Source organism: Aethina tumida, chromosome 1 (assembly GCF_024364675.1).
Source record: "Aethina tumida isolate Nest 87 chromosome 1, icAetTumi1.1, whole genome shotgun sequence".
In the NCBI taxonomy this organism is placed as follows: Eukaryota; Metazoa; Arthropoda; class Insecta; order Coleoptera; family Nitidulidae; genus Aethina; species Aethina tumida.
The window spans coordinates 39,701,754-39,720,619 of NC_065435.1; the positions used below are offsets into that span (position 1 = coordinate 39,701,754).

Consider the following 18,866-nt stretch of genomic DNA (forward strand, 5'->3'; position numbering starts at 1 on the left):
GCGCCTCCGGCCCCGCCGCCGCCGCCACCGCCGCCGCCGCCGCTTCCGCACCACCCCATTTTCTCACGCGCGGAAATATCGTCCGAATGACCGTCGCCCTTCGTCCTACGTCCTTCGTCCTCCTGAATTATGTATCGATGTTTGACAGGTCATACGTATACCGGGGCGATGACGTAAATAGGAGTGTGTGAAGCAAAAAAATATATTAATAAAATACCCATAAATTGAGAACTTTTACGTTCCAATTCTTTACTAGAAAGTACGAAAGATAGCTCAAATAAATATGTTGCCAATATTACTGAAAGTTTTTAAATAAACTTTGAGCTTTTCTTTAAAAAAATGATCATTCCAGATTTTATTATTTAAGTTTACCGATTGTCAACATAAATTCTTAAAAGTATAATTTGTTTTGATGATTGATTTTTATGTGTTAAAGCCATTTAAATAACATCATTGATTTCAATGAATAAATTTTAATTCAATAACTTTTAACGTTTTAATTGTATGGTATATTTATAAAAATAATAAGTTTTCCTTCGGAAAGTTAATATTCCAATTATTAAATTTTCTTAATCGTAAGAGAAATTCACGAAGGAATAATTTGTTTTGATTGGCCCAAACATCAAAATTCCTTTATTTGTTCTGTTGTGTATTTTAATTTGAAAAAGTTATTTAAATAGGATTTAGATTTAATAGAACTTTGTTGTTTGTTCACAAAGTTGCATGACGTTTCGCATTAAACTTTTTGAGTCATCTTTAATTGGAAAACTGCGGGTTCAAAAATATTCAACTACAATAAATCAATATTTTTTTTTACGTTTTAATAATGCATTGTTGCTAACACAAGAAATATTTTTAATATTAATAAGAGTTTTAAAATAAAGTTTGAATGTTTCTTCTAAATTTGATAACATTTTATTATAACTTTTTCAGTTAAAAAAATACAATCGAACTTCTGTAGGTGGAACAATGACGTAGACAGTTTATTTTACAACTACAAAATTAGTATAAATGTACCAGGTGATAATAGATATAAAATATTATTATTGAAAATGGCCCTGAAAAAAAAAACAAATAAAATATTTTTCTCAAATTTATCAATTAAAGGTGTATTTAAGACATTTGATTATTTATCTTAAGAACATTTGCTATATTTTTTATGTTTTTTCAAGATTCAAAAAAACAGTTTCATCATTTAAATGCAGTGTCTAAACATAGTCAATCATCAAAATTCCATCAAACCCTTATTAATGGAATTAAAGATAAAATAATTATGAATGTCCAAACAGTAAAGGTCTTTAATTTTCTAATTAAGGTGCATTTAACAAATCTAATTATTTATATTGAGAATATTTGCCACATTTTTTATTAAAATCTTCTTCCCAATTTCTTTATCTAAAGTGGTGTTAACTCGTTAAACATTGAAAAACATAAAACTCTATAACTTCAATTTGGCTGAACAGAAGTTAATACACTTAGCATGGAAAGAAAAAGTTTTATTTGATCTCTCTTCTATATTTTATATCTTTTTTATATCAGTCGTTAGAAAGGCTAATTATGACCACTCTATAAAATTGCCAAATTTTGTTGATGTTAATTTTTTATTGTCTTTAAAAGTGCTTCTAAATATTCTTTCAAAAGAACCGATATTAGGGATTCCCCCAAAAATTCGACTTATCGAATTGAATGTTAAATATTAGAAAACAATTCAGATTATCAAGACAATCGAGTTATCAAGATTCAATAAAGCTTGGCAAACCTAAATAAATCCAAAGCTATAAATGACAGTGACTGTGTGACCGATTAAACTGAAACTGCACACAAAAATCCATTAGTTGTCTTCCCATGAACCGTATGCAAATAATATGAATCAATATGAGCTGTGAATGGGCCGAGCGGAGCCAAAGGCCATTGTGCATTAGCTTTAAGAAACCGTGCATTTATCGAGTGAAATATTAAGTAAGTGATGGCGTGACTGAAATTGCTATAGAGCTAAATCCATGATTATAGTCGAGCCCGTACTCGTGACAGTTTAAACTACTTTTCCTTATGAATTTTATGCCTCATCAAAAATTGATGGCATCGAAACAAATACGTATAACAACACCTGCTGCGCTACATTACTGCCAGTCTGCATATAAGTAATTATTTGTAACGAACGGTGCCCATTAAATCTTCATAAAGCGTTTTTTTAAACTCGTTAATCGACCGTCGATGTCATTTTTGGGGACGGGCGCCCAACGTTAGCGGCGCATCCGCCAAATTTCATTAGCTTCTGGCCATTTTCATGGTGACCCGAAAATAATTCTTCATTTTTTTTAATTTATATATTATAAACCAAAAAAAAAGGAGTTGGAAAATATAATATGTAGAATAAATAACCTCCTTACGACAGAGGCCTGTTAGTCTAAATAAAATATAATGCACAATCCAACTTCAAGTAATCCAATAAACGGCTAATTAAGTATGAATAAATTGTGGAGGTCGTAGCCAATATCTCAGAAACTAATATTTCAATGTTTTTTTAAAATTACACAAAATAAATTAATTAAGAAAAACAGGAGAAATTTGATAGATTTGAAATTTTAATAACTTATTTTTGATGTAACAAACTGTAGGTTTTCCTATAATTAAGAAGAAATTACATAAAATAAATTAATTAAGAAAAAACGAGAAATTTGATAGACTTGAAATTTTAATAACCTACCTTCGATGTAACAAATTATACGTTTTCTTATAATTAAAGAAGAAATTAAATAAATCTTTCGAATGGTCTATATCCATATGTGGAATTAAAATATTTCAAAAACGTTTACTTAGGTTTGCTGTACTCCAGAAACTTCTGAATAACGAACGTGGAACATTCAGTACACGACGATATTTTATGTGGATCACATAATTATTACTTTATTTTACTAATGAATTAATATAAAATGGAATAAGCCGAATAAAAAGTGAAAAAATCAGGTACAAATCACAGTGATGAGGCTGTGTTTCTTAGCAGGCGTTACTAATTGAAGAAACTGAAGAAACTAATCAATCAATCAATAATTTCAAAGTTATTTATTTAGCTTTGCTGTTTCCCAGAAACTGATGAACAATCAAGTACAGTAGCAATATTTTATGTGAATCATATTATTGGTTTAAAGTTTAAACTAATAAGATGTGTAAATTATTACACTATTATATACTTATTTTATGTGCAAATGTGCATTTTACTATAATAAATTAATAAACAATGAAATAGACGGATTAAAAAGTAAAAATAATCAAGGAAGATCGAGTAAAATGTTGGATCTGTCACAATCTTGAGTTAGTGTACTTGACAGGGGATGCTAATTGAAGAAATTAGATAAAACTTTCAATAGGTTTAATTAGATTTCTAATACCAATAATTCTAAGAACCAATAATTTCAAATTTCACTAAGTGTTTCCCAGAAACTTCTGACTGACCAGGAACGTAAAACACCCAGTATAGTGACTATGTTTCATCTAAATCACATCACTTGTTTAAAGTAGCACCTTTAAATTTTACAATAATGAATTAATGTAATTGGCACATTAAAAAGTAAAAAAAATCAAGGAACATCGAGTAAAATGTTGGAGCAATCTTGAGGTTGTGTTTCCTGTCAGGCGATGATAATTGAAGAATTTAAATAAACCTTCCGATTGGTCTAATTAGATTCCCCTTACCCGGAATGAATAATTTCAGAGATATTTATTTAACTCCGCTGTTCCCCTGAAACTTTTGAAGGACTACGAACGTAAAACAACCAGTATGGCAACGATATTTCATGTTTAAACAATCGATGTAGTTGATGGTTTAAAGCGGTAATTTTAAACTATTAATTTGTGTACATTGAAGTCACTTTAACATATGTTTTAAAACACATTTTACTTTAAAGAATCGGTATCAAATGAATGGGAAAAAATCGAAGGGGATCGACTAAATTGCCGGAGCCGTTACAATCTTGGGGCCGTGTTCCTTGGCGGGCGATGCTAATTGTAAAAAATTTATCGGACCATTAGATCGTTGACAGTTGGCGATAATTTATCGCGTCCAATTTACATTTCATATAGGCCATAAAAGTGTCAGCGTCGTTTTTGCCATTTTCTATGAGATAATGCGCACACGCGTCCGTCCTACCGGCCAACAGTGGTCCGCACACACACACAAAAAATAAGTAATTTCCCTAAAACAGATGCACCATATTGCTAAATAGGATCGCCGCTATTTTAATAATTGCCTATTAAAATGTGCGTCACGTTTTTCTAGTTAAATCGGGAGTGCCGTGATTTTTGTTTTATGACGTCACCGTGTTTAGAATACCAATGGGCCATCTGGATGTTTAAAAACTAATTATCGCTATTGGTCTCGGCCGTCTGCTTCAGACTTGGAAATGCGCATGCAAAAGCCATCCGCTCTGCACTTTTTGTTGCCGGCTGGCCCCCTTTTTTCAACCAGTAATTATTCTCTACTTATTGTTGAATGCAGACGCAGCGCAGCTTCCTTTTCCTTTACCATTTACGTTTCTCCACGTTCCCTTCACTATTTCCTTTTTTTCTTTTCATCGCCTTTGTGTTAATCATTTCATTGCACGCCTGCAATCATTAACTGGGCAGGTTAACATTTAATGAACCCTAAACTGCCGATAATAATCGATCAAAATATTTAAATTGTTGGTCTTTTTAAAGTGCATATTTTATTCAATGATTGCATTTTTCACTTCACATTAACGAGTTAATTATACTCTTTTGTTCTTTAATTAATACACGAAACTAATCTATTTTCAACGACTGTCAGTAATATTTAAGAATTGATCAATCTTTAAAGTTTGTTTCAATTTTCCACTGTAATCATTATAAATTATGAGATTAAATATTTACATACATGCTTGTTGTGATTCTCCTAGGTTACACAATTGAATAATTTACAACTAACTAGTCAATGAATTACATGCAACTTTAATAACATTTCATTTTGTTTCGAACAGTAAAATACTGTATTTGTAATTTTGTGTTATTGATAATTTAGGGGCGTCTTATATACTTGTCACTTTAATGGTGGACAATTATTTTTAATTATTACGTACAGTGCAAATTATATATATTTAATAACAAGATTGATTTGCATTCACTATTTACAATGTTGTTGTATAGTTTTAGCATTTAAATAATTAAAATATAAAAAAATAAAACATAATTCTTATGTTTTTCTTTATATTAAAAATTACACTGCATTACAGCCATTTTGCTTTAGATATCCCACTACGATTTTCCTATAAATTTAGATTCAATAAACACGAAATCACAAAATTTCAATTTAACTCGAAATCTAACTGACTGATTTGGCTAAACAAGCATTCAAATTAAAGATATTTATATAGTTTTGAAATTGATCCAGTGGTTTAGAAGCCAGTGATTTTAATAACTTAACAATTTCATTTTTTGGTCACAAATCGATACCTAAAAATCACATATAATAATGGAAGAAATAAAAATCATAAAGTAAAATCCATTTTGATGAGAAAACAAATATATAAAATATTTAGTGCACCAAAAATCTTGAAATCATCACCAAATAATAATTGTTATAATGAATAATGGGAAATCATTAATAAATAGAAGAAAAAGAAGAAGGCCAACATTGAATCCTTGCACTCTATTATTTCTATGATATAAATAATTGTTGTCTTGATCTGATTTTCAATTTAGTTTATTAAAATAATCTGTGATTTCAGGGAATGGAGCCTAAAGCTATTAAAGAAGAAAATGACAAATCATCATCAAAGATTCCTGTTCGTTAAAGTCTGGTCATTTTCATAAAGTGTGGAATAATGTTCAAATTTGCCCTATTTTAAACTCAGGAACTTCTGATAACTTCCAAAATTATAAGCCAATTTCACAATCACAAAATTTCAATTTTCGAAGTTGCACCGACATTTTTGAGTATAACTCGAAATCTAATTGACAGATTTGACTAAACAAGCAATTAAATTAAAGATATTTGTATAGTTTTGAGATTGATCCAGTAGTTTAGAAGCCAGTGATTTTAATAATTTAATAATTACGTTTTTTGGTCACAAATCTACACCTAAATATCACATATAATGCTGGAAGAAATATCAAGTATTTAGTGCACCAAAAATCTTGCAATCATCAGGAAATAATAATTATTATAATGATTTAATGGGAAATCATTAATAAATTGAATCTATGTTATAAACAATTGTTGTCTTGATTTGATTTTCAATTTCATTTATTGAAATAATCTGTGATTTCAGGGAATGGAGCCTAAAACTATTAAAGAAGAAAATGACAAAGAATCGGTTGGCTACATCGACACACCTAGAACTCGTTCAGCAAAAGGTAGGAATCATTTTTATTAAAAACCAATCAATGCTTACAAATAATTAACGTCTCTGTGTAATTAAATTGCATAAAAAAAATAAACTACCCCAACTATTAGCCCCGTGAATTCCCTTTGACGAAAGAAATTAGCGAACTAAGCAAACAAAATTCCCACTGGGAAGTGGGAAGGGGTTGAAGTGCACAGCTAAAACAGGTGCCGATTTCCGTGGATGTGATGACGCTTTATCCGCCCCCATCCGCAAATGAACGAAACAAATGAATTTTCTCATTTATTATTCCATCGGCGGCAAGTGATGGTGGCGCGTGGCACTTGGATAAATATTTATTCTTCATTTCGCCATTCTGTTCCTTTTGTTCCGGGTTGGGAGTGCTCGTTCGGGGAAAACGCAAATTTATTATTTTAACTAGTGCGGGTAAGATGAGAGAGGCTCGCCTCACGAATAATTCTACGTAAATATTTTTTTACAATTAATTCAGCCGCGGCCACATGTCACGCCGTTTGACGGTTCCCGTCGTTCATCTTTACGGTGGCTTGTCAATCTGTCAACGTTTATTGAAATCGATTTACACTAAGTGAGAGCATGTTCCTGTTGATCTGCTATATGGTCTTCGCGACGGCCACGCTGATGGTGGCCGTCCTCCTGGCCGTCAACGCCAACATCGACACGTTGTTGGAGATGCACGCGACGGCAAGCGGACGCGCTTATCCCCAGGGACGTATGCTGGCGACGCTGCGCGACTTCGAGGAAGAGTTGGACCATCTGAAGGAACGGGTCGACGTCAAATGTAGCACGGTGGGACGTTATCAAGGGAAAATTTTCAGTGCTAGCAGGAACGTTGACGACTTGTTCGTGGCGTGCGACAACATCCAGACATACTGCAAAAGGTTCAAAAGGGAGATCGAGAATCTGAAGACCACCACCAGCTTTTGCCACACCAAATTCAGCCGCAAATGAGCATAAATTTTACTTTTTAATTATATTTACAATTTATACACTAATAAATTTTCTATTTTAGCTGAGAGATATTTGATTTGCCACAATTAGTTCAGTTGCAGCTTCGATTTATAAATTATTTAGTACCACTAAGAGATCTTTAAGGTTTTTTATTTTCACACAAGCTGGAAACTACACTAGACAAGAATGTAGATAATTTTTTGATGTTTATTGATTAATATTATGAAATTCTTTAATTCTCACAGAATCAAAAATTTGTGTTAAGTAGAGACAACGATACTATCAAAAGAGAAGTAGAAGTGTTTTCGATTCTACATATTTTTCATCATCCATTAATTAATTTTCACACAAGTTGAAAACTACAAAAGACAAGAATGTACAGAATTTCTTGATGTTATTTATTAATTATTATTATGAAATATTTTAATTATCACAGAATGAGCAAAGACAACAATATTATCAAAAAGAGGACTATCTTACAAACAGTGTTTTTGATTCTACATATTTTACATCATCTCACATCTCATATATATGGTTTACATGATGAATGAGGTGAATTTTAACATTTAACATTTTAAACCTTCTTCTTTGAAATTCTGAAGAAGATCGTTGATCCTTTGATATCTTGATATAGTGTCATTAAAATCTTTCTTGGGTTAGAAGAATTTTGTTATCCTCATTTATATGAAACCTGTTTATCCAACTGTTTTAATGAAATTTACATAAATCCTTTTTCTTGATTGATGATGGAGTCATATTTCCAAACATGTTCTACGACTATTTTGTACGAGATATTGATTCTTCGTAGATGAAGGTTTCATAACAACTTGACGTTATTTATCAAATATTGCTGTTCTTGCCATTTTCATAAAGTGTGCAATAATGCTCAAATTTGCCCAATTTTAAACTCGGGAACTTCTGATAACTTTCAACATTATAAGCCAATTTCCATCATAATCAGTGTCTCAAAAAAGTCCATACATCATTCTATGATCAAGTCAAATGTTATACATTATATCTTCAATCAGCACATATTTACTTAACATCGTTCAACATTTACTTAACAATGTTTATTAAATATGCATCAAGCGAAATATATACCGCTATACTAATTTTTTTGAAGAATATTAACCTATTACAGAATAGTAATTGATTAAAAAATTAGGAAAAATCTTAAACCATAAAGATAACAATGAGTCGGACCCTCTCTTTGATTAAGACACTCTTTGACGCATCGTGGCATGATGTCTTCAGGACTCCGTGGACGCTGTAAATTCCTTAGTCGTCGCTCCATCTTATCCCACACATGTTCCATTGGGGAAAGGCTTCCAGGAAGTTTAATGTATTCTTGGCAATATCTGGACGGACATTATCTTGTTTAAAAATTAGTCTGAGATCTCTTCTTATGTAATTATGAAAATAAGGCTCCAAAACGTCATTCACATAGCATTGGAACGTCATGTTGCCACTAATGAAAACTGAAAGTGATCGCTACCATAAGCAATAGCATCCCGTACCATTAAACCGATAGTGTTATGAATATGACTCTCCACAGCAAAACGAGGATCACGTCTTACTAACACATGACCATCGTACATGTCCAAGTAAAAGTGTGATTCATCACTAAACACAATGTGATTCCATTCCTCATCACTACTTTAGCGCCTATGGTTTGTTGGTAGAAGTAAGTCCGAAAAAGAGTGATAAATCCGTAGGCTACTACCTTCATCGGCAATGGTCTTAGTGGTCTTGTGACTTTGTGGTAGCTCTGGGTCTTCCGGATCCACTTGCTCTTCCTCTTCTGCCCTATTCACTCCATTTCTCTAAACGAAATTTATTATACCTCTATCAAACTCGTTTAATTTGTTAAAATTATTTCTTCTTCGTACTCTAGACGTGTTAAACATTTCGTATAAATTACTAAATAAAATAAATTGTAACAAAAACTAAGTACACACTTGTTTGAAATACCTTAAAAATATGAAGAAAAAAGAACAAACTATCGACAATACGTTTTCCGATTAACTTCAAATTTTAATTATTTTTTATTTCAATAGATACCTATTTGTATACCAAATTTTATGAAAATAACTGAATGCATTCTGGGTGTTTTTTCAGTTAAACAAAAATGGTCAAGTCGACTATATTTATACAGATTTCTCAAAATCACACATTTAACTCCCTTATATTTAATAATTATAGTATTTATTAATTATTACTTATATTATATTATTTATTATATTATTACTAATAGTAGTTAAATACTATTTAACTACTATATAATTTGCATCTAATTTATTTACATTTTGTATTTTTCCAATTATTGGAATGTACTTGTTACTTAGCCATATTATTAATTGTAATATATAATATAATAATATTAAATAATAAAAAATCGATATGCTGATATCTAAAACTAAAAATGTTGAGAAGTTGCCAGAAAAAGTAATTTCAATACCATCATTACAAGATTCGAACGGACGTCGAAACATAAACTTGACGTGAGAAACACTCAGTGTAAATGTTTGTTATTAACACCGTTTGAATGCACTTAAAAAGTACAAAAGTGTAGGAGTAATAAAATGAAAACGCGTCCCATCAACACCGACCATTGTTTGATTAATATTCGGCGTGGCAGCGGGCATTGAAAATTGTAAAAAATGACGGAGGAGCGGGTACCACCATAGTCACGCCACCATTTCGACCCTATCCGGCGCTCATCTCGCTGATTTGTTGTAAACGCCGAGCCGTTTTGAATAAATACAAAAGACCAGGGTGCCCTGCTACTGGTCCGCCTTTCGCAAACATTTTTCTTCCCCTTTATCAACTCTGTGTGTGTGTGTGTGTGTGTGGGCCTGTATGCGTATTAATTCGTTGTCCAAAGTTCAAAGACTTTTAAAAACACTTTCCGTTTTTATATTCATTAATTGTTGATACAACAACAGACGATTGTACGGTGCGTATAATATTTAATAATAAAATCGCCGGTGGCGAGAGAAGTTATCGGGTGGCGCTTTATAAATATTAATGTTCGGCCATCATAGATCACTTTAAGTGGCTGTTTATGTTAAGGATTATCCGGCAATTTATAGATATTAGTGCAGCAGCAACGCGGCCATTCCGAGTCGCGGCTCGCCAAAAGCGTAAGACTGTTAATTGGACCGAACCGCACCTGAGTCCTGGCCTGCGTAGCTTTGTTAGCGATAATATATCGTCGGCTGACAAAGCTTAACAAGCACCGGTGCTCTTCTTCTTGTTACGTTAAATAATCACGGATTTCCCTTCGCCTTTGATCGCTTTCCCGGTTATTAACAGCATACACTAATTTTCCGAGTGCACACTGTTTACTCTAATGCACTATTCATTTGCGGCCGGTCTGCCACAATACGTTTACTTTATCTCTTATTTGTTGTACTGATTTTAGATTAATTGTTCCGGCGGTTCGACTGGCCCCAACTATTTCTCTAGATGTGCCTCAAAATTGTTGTGGCCTATTCTGTTTCAAATGAAATTTAACAATTCCACTACTCAACTACTGACTACAATGGCTTTAGGTTGAATTTTTACTTGGCATTCTCCGGACCACCACAAGGTACTAGCAAAAGAGGAGTATCTTACAAACAGTGGTTTTGATTATACATATTTTACATCATCTCACATCTCACATAGAACAATATGTGATTTACATGATGAATGAGGTGAACTTTAACATTTAACATTTAAAAACTTCTGTGAAATTCTGAAGAAGACTTTTTCATGAACTTAATCAAGCATTGATCGTTCGATATCTTGATATATTGTCATTAAAATCTTTCTTGGTTTAGAAGAATTTTGTTATCCTCATTTATGTGAAACCTGTTAATCCAACTGTTGTAATGCAATTTACATAAATCCTCTTTGTTGATTGATGATGGATTCATGATAGCTAGCCTATTTCCAAACATGTTCTACGACTGTTTTGTACGAGATATTGATTAGTTTCTTTGTAGATGAAGGTTTCATAACAAACATGACGTTGTTCATCAAATATTGCTGTACTTGCCATTTTCATAAAGTGTGCAATAATGCTCAAATTTTAAACTCAGGAACTTCTGATAACTTTCAAAATTATAAGCTAATTACTTTATCTCTTATTTGTTGTACTGATTTTAGATTAATTGTTCGGGCTGTTCGACTGGCCTCAACTATTTCTCTTCTGGATGTTCTTCAAAATTGTTATGGCCTGTTCTGTTTCAAATGGAATTTAACAATTCCACTACTCAACTACTGACTACAATGGCTTGTAGTTTACTCCGGGCTACCACAAGGATCCAATTTAGGCCACTTCTTTTCCTTATATTTATTCCCTTCTGTCAATGCTGCCTTTTCTATGAGAACTTACAATTGCCATTGGTCGAATTATAAGATGTCTGTCCAGATATTGTGGAAGAAACATGTACCAGAGCAGTATTTCTACCATATATAATATTCGTATTTACCTATGTGACAAACCTTCCTCACGAAGAAAGATTATACGCAAACAAATTTTATTTGTTAATGTAAATCACAACTAAATGTTACTTTCTGATTAAAATTGTGAAAAGAAGGAAATTGTTTCTGCTAGTTTCGAATTTTTTTACACAAGTTACAGAGATATGATTTGTCTGTTAGGATAATTACTACTTTTAAATTTGTTTGTATATAATTTCTTAGTTTTTATCATTTTACTACTGTCCATTACCCCAAACTCTACATCAAAAATCAATAAAATCTGACCACCATCATGTCACCGAGTACATAAACTAAATTGGTTGAATGTCAACAAACAAACGTCCAAACCAACGACTTAAGACAAAAGAAACGAACAATTGAAACACATAAACAGAAACTGAAATGCGACATCAATAAATCAGACACTTGTCACCGTCGATATTACAATTCTTTTGTGCCCCTCAATCTGAAACAAAATAAAAAAAAAAAAACCACCACACCGACACACATCATCAGATCCGAACACGCGCCTGCATCCAGGTGTTTAGATCTACATATATAACATATATCTTCAGTTCCATTCGCAATCAGAATCCGTGCACCGTGTTTCATCCTTATCCCCCGGAATCGGAAACAAAACGCAACGTTCAACGTGCTCCCGATTGAACAAATCACGAGCACCTGCGATTTAATTAAATAATTGAATAGATGCGGCCTCGGGGTTCGACCAGCAGCTCATTTTCTATTTCATGCCGCAACAGATAGACAGGTGTGTGTGTGTGTGTGTGTGTGTTAGTCTGTGCATGAAAGGGGCACTCAAAAGCTTTTCGCTTACAACGTACACTGTTACGGTATAATCTGGTATAAAGGTGACCAAGCAAAGGCCCTTTGGCGTCACCTTTATAACGAAACAACCAACGTACTTGTCAGATGCACGGATTTCGAATCTGCAATTTGAATTACTCTCATGTAGAGGTGCTGGAACATTAATTGTTTTATTTTAATTGTTTTTTAATTAATCTGATTGGATAAATTCTTTAATCAATTTGTTTAACCACACATTTGCATAATTTTCTTTAATTATGTGAAATATAAACAAAAGTGTCTAAAACAAATAAATTAATGTTTATGAATTATAATTTGACTTAATATATTTATTATTTATTAGTTTAAATATTAGGTGAATATGTAAATATGTGTCTAAAATTTGGAAAAAACTGACTTGCATGTAAATTCTAGTTTACTGATAATTTATACTGGAATAGAAATCTTATTTATATTTATCCTTGTATAACTAAAAATATATGTTTGTACAATATGCAACATTTGATTTTCATTAATATTTAAAGTCAAAATCAATAATAGTTATGAAATTTAAATAATTACAATAGAATGTATAAAATTGATTTTATGGAATTGATACATACGTTTGAATATTTGGTGGATGCGCAATAAGATTATATTATAGATTAATTATTGTTGCACTTGTACTATTCCTCTATTATTATTTTTTTATTTTTTTTTTGTTCTTAGTAATTTTTGTTAATTAAAATAATATTTAGTATTATAAACTTCAACTTCATTGCTAAATTTATAAGTACAGTTTTGGCCACAAAAACAGGACAAAATTTGAAATTAATCATTTTTGTAAAATATTTCATAAAAGGATTTAATTTAAATTTTGTCCAGTCAGTATAACCAATATATTTAAATTTTCTAATTAAGAAATACCTCTAATAATTGTCCTCCAGAATTTTTGTGAAGGGTATATTGGAGTGATGAATTCAAGTTCAGTAGAATGGGATCAGATGGTAAACAATATGTGGTTAAATATTACAGAATAATAAAATTTTAAATGCTTGGAAAACGGAGGGATATATTTAATGTCCAAGACAAAAAATTGGAGGATCTTAGTGGTGTCATTCCAAAATATTAACAATACAATATAGATGTATTAAAATCAGATTTCATTACATTCTGTATATTGCACTTACATCACCGTCAAAATTAATTTTTTATCAGTAAAATTGACATTACAGCTGACATCCGAGTTTAACGAACATTTTTTCGCCTGATTATTGGCATATATCGTTGCATTTTAGCCAACTTAATTTATGTGCAACGCCCGTATTTCTACCATCCAGTGTTTCGAAATTTGCCCATTATTAAAACAAAGAACGTAAAGTAAAACATTTTATTGCGCTACAGTTAAAAAATGTGTATACAGACATTTAATAACACAGACAAATTTAGACACACTATTAAACAAGCGGACAATATAAAGAGCCATAAATAAATTTTACCATCACTAAGATTTGCTTAATATCTCCAAAATGTATCATCTCAATCAATTCATTCGATTTCCTGTTCAACACAGTTGTCGTCCTGTCTGAATTTCATGTTGCAATAAATCACGCTGGTCTTCAGACTGTCGATCTCGTCCTTCAGCTTGCTGTAGCAATTCTGGATGTCGTAGCAGGTCTGATTCTGGTTCTTGAAGTTCTCGGCGGCGAAAGCGATTTTCTGCTGGTAGCGTTCGATTGCCGAATGCTTCTTATCCACCATCGCCTTCATGCTGGTCAGGTCGTCCTCCAGCTCCTCCAACGCGGCCCTGACGTCGTCGTTTGGCACGTCCGTTTTCGATTTCACCTGCACCATGTACGCCAGTCGGAATTGTTTCATGTTCTTGCTCGTGATCAACAGAACGGCGGCGACGAAGAACGACGACGCGAAGATCAGATAGCAGAGGGTCAACAGCATGATTCACAAAAGTAAATCTTACTGAATGTAAAACGAGTCGACCAAAATAATTAATTCACGTTGACGGATGGGTTTGTCAAATACGTAACCACGTGACCGTCAACCGTGATTTATGTTTATGTGTTGATAATTTACGGAACTATTGATTTAATGCCGTTTAATTACACTGTATTTTTTCTACTGTTATTCATTTTGTACCTAAATCAAAATAATTTCTATTTAAATTCAATTTTAAACAAAATAATTGGACAATGTGGCTGCTCATGGCAATGGCACGCATTTCAAAAATCATATTTATTAAATATTTATAAATAATTTATTTAATAATATTTGTTAATAATTTGTTGGGTACTCTTGGTCCGTAACTGGTAAATCATTGACAAATGAATCCATTACATATCTCATGATATCTCTATATATGAAATAGTGTATTTTACACATAATTTTCTGTAATGGTTCTATACTATGCAAAGACAAGGTACCCAAACCAACATTGGCGTATTTAGTAGAGCAATAAGATGTCGACTGAATGAACAAAACAAGCAAGGAAGACTATACTAACTAACCTCCAAAATATCCCAAGTTCAATAAAATATGATAAAAAATTTTGATTCTAGATATACTAGAGTACAAAAAGTGTACAATTATGGCGCCCAATGCAGCCGTGGTATATACGCTCACGTTGGGCGCCACTTTTTATAATACTTGAGAGATTTTTGCAAGTATCTAATTTTCAAGAAAACCTAAATTAAAAGACATAAATAAAATCTATTTTTTAATATAATAACCGACATAATCTATCTTTTGTTAGTTTTAAACATAATAAATGTAGAATAAATAGTAATAAATAATTGTATGTATTTGCTACATATATTTAACTTTAATTAATATAGTAATTTGTTATAACTAATAAAAACTGATATAAAAAGTGTACAATTATGGCGCTCAACGTGGCCGTTGGTATATACGTTTACGTTGGGCGCCACTTTTTAGAATAATTGAGAGAGATTTTTACATCTAAGTCTCTTTTAAACAAAAGATATAAAATATATTTTCTATTTAATTTTACTTTAATTAATAAAATAATTTATTATAACTAACGCCCAACGTGGCCGTAGTATATATGTTCACGTTGGGCGCCACTTTTTATAATACTTGAAAGAGATTTTTACATCTAAGTTTCTAATTTTCAAGGAAATCAAAATTAAAAGACATAAATAAAATCTATTTAGATGATACAAGTCTTTTTTTGGCACGGTATAGGATCATTACAGAAAATTATGGTTAAATAGGCCGTTTCAATGATAATTTACCAGTTACATAAATTTTTATGTATGATATATAATCCCAAACTTTATTTTTTAAATAATGTTTTATATATATATACAAATTGAATAATTATAAAAAAAATATCAAGTAATTATTTTAAATAAAATATACACCTGTATACATTTAAAAAAAAGTGTTAAATAATTAGTTTATTTATTGTCGTGAAGAAATAAATTTGGGCAGGTCTTGCGTCGGCGGCTGATCGATTTGTAAAATAAAACTAATGGCCTCATTAGTGCCCATTAGAAAATCGACATGCGAAGCTACAACAATAGAACGAATTGATTGAATTTAAGTGGCAACATGTATAATTAAAACTTGACTTTATTTCCAGGTAAATGTTTCTTCCAAGCACAGTGAGAATGAGCAGATGTTCATGCATTCGGTCCGCCAACCGTATAATCAAATGTAAAAGGTGAAATGCTGATATCGGTTTGAGCAGTTGTAATAGATGTGTCGATGTTTTATTTAAGCGGGGCGTTTGATGGAACTTAATTTCGGGGCCCGGCGGGGCCGCACACAACCGGCCCCCATCAATTTATAAATAGTTATTGTGGATGTGTCGTTAAAGCCGAACGCCTGTTCGTCGTTGCGGATTGTTGTTGTCTTCGGCGCGGTGCCGCTGCGACACTCTTTATCACGGCCCTAATGCCCCGCTCTAATCCAGATGGGTCTGCGTATGTATTACAGTTAGTGAGTTAGATAAAGGGCAGTACTAACCGCACATGGCGAACGCAGATGGCCGAACAGCGTACGTCATAAAGTATTTGCGGTCGTCGTTTGGTCTACTGCCAACAACAAAACATCAAGTTTTACTATGGGACGAACACCAAAAATCGCTAAATTGGTCGTATAGCGTTCGCGGGAGCCGGCAGCCCGCCGGCACCCGGCACCCGACGCCCGACGCCCGGCGCCCCACGGCCGGAGAGACCGCGCTCTCTCGCAGCAAAACTCGCCTTTTGTAATTTAGAGCGCTATCAATTAAAACGATCTAAATCAGAATTCGAATGTTCGCCACTTCAAATTGTCAAATACAATACGATTGATAACAACTGACAGATTAAAGTATGTATTTATCAAATAATTTAATGGCTCAATACATTACAATTATACCTACTATAAATTTAATCCCGAATGTGATTGATGTAGAGCCCTATTCGGATATAACTCTAATTTGTTTTTGTTTTACTTTTTTTTTGTCATCATCGTCATCATCAACATCATCGTTCCATTCAATTCGGTTTTTCAGTTCAGTTCAGGTCCGCACTTGTGTGCACGTTCCGAATTTATTACCGAAATTATCGTTGATGTTTATAATTTAATTATGTGTGTGCCATAAAATATTTTATGAAAACGAATCAAAATTGTTACGGAAATTTTAAATCAAAACTTATTAAAATAATTTTTTATTTTTCCTTTTTTAATATAAGAACCAACTTAATCTATCTTTTATTACTTAAAAAAAGAGAATAAATTGCCGAATAAATAATAATAAAAATTGAAACAAAATGTTTACAATTGTGGCGCCCAACGTGGCCGTGGTATATACGTTCACGTTGGGCGCCACTTTCTATAATATTTGAAAGAGACTTTTACATCTCTCTGAGTCTCTAATTTTCAAGGAAGCCGAAATTAAAAACATAAATAAAATCTATTTTAGATTATTTAGATTTAATTTATAATTCTAACAATATGGTGGAAAGTCAAATAAAAATATGACAATATATTTGGTGGATGCGCATTAAAAAATAAATAATAATAGCAATTCTTAATATTAACAAAAATTAATATTTTTGAAAATACTATTTTGTAATATATATAATAATAATTTTATTATGTGCTCAAAAGTATTTTAATAAAAACTAATCAAAATTGATACAAGATATTAAATTTAAATTTTTGTAACAATCTAAATATATATATAGAAACTATTTAATTAAGTAGAATTACTAGGTTTTCATATTTTTTGTAATATAATAGTTACTTAAAACACTGCTATAACAAGTTTTAGATTTAATTTGTAATTCTAAGACTCTGATGAATAAATAAACTAACAAACAAACATTTATGAATAGAAACTAAAATAACCAACTTAATCTATTTTTTATTACTTTTAAACAAACGATATAAATTGTAGAATAAATAATAATACATAATTGTATATATTTTCTATTTAAATTTAACTTTAATTAATAAAGTGATTTATTATAACTAATAAATAATTATTGAAACAAAAAGTGTTTAAAGTGGCGCCCAACGTGGTCACGTTGGGCGCCACTTTTTATAATACTTGAGAAAGATTTTTATACCTAAGTCTCTAATTTTCAAGGAAACCAAAATTAATTTATATATTTGGGGGATGAGCATTAAATATATAAATGCAGAATAAACAATTATGAACAGAATTAATTAATTGGTACAAGTCTATTTTAGTTTATAATTCTAAGAATCTGGTGGAAACTCAAATAAAAATATTTATTTATATATTTGGTGGATGCGCATTAAAAGTATATATGCAGAATAAACAATTATGATCAGAAATTAATATTAATTGTAATATTAACAAAATTAATATTTTTTAAAATATTATTTTGTAATATATATATAATATTAATTATATTATATGCCTTAAATTATTTTATCAAAACTAATCAATTGATACAAAATATTAAACTTAATATAACTGTTACTTTAAACACTGCTATAACAAGTTTGGTAGATACTCTAATAAACAAACATTCCACAATTCCTGTGAATTGTGCTCTGGACAAACAAAACCAAGCAGGAATATTTGAAGAATTGTGGAATTGTGTTAGGATCCGTTAGCTTCCCACCGCCACTGGCTTGTGGAGTGGTACTGGGCCCCAGGACCACGTCGAGGTGGATCCACCCTGGAGAAATTATATATATGTAATAAATTATTATATGAAAACTGACATTAACCTATACATTCATATTTGTATGTATTTATATACATAT

At 31.7% G+C, this 18,866-nt stretch overlaps 1 protein-coding gene across 2 annotated transcripts in view; it reads left to right on the forward strand.

The window, feature by feature from the left end:
* Positions 1 to 18,866, forward strand: part of LOC109609486 (protein CBFA2T1) — a 66,542-nt gene that overhangs the window by 15,748 nt on the left and 31,928 nt on the right. For both annotated transcript variants that reach the window (XM_020026148.2, XM_049961859.1), the window contains exon 2: positions 6,285 to 6,369. In XM_020026148.2, coding sequence (XP_019881707.2) covers positions 6,285 to 6,369 — 85 coding nt within the window. The remainder of the gene's footprint in view (positions 1 to 6,284; positions 6,370 to 18,866) is intronic.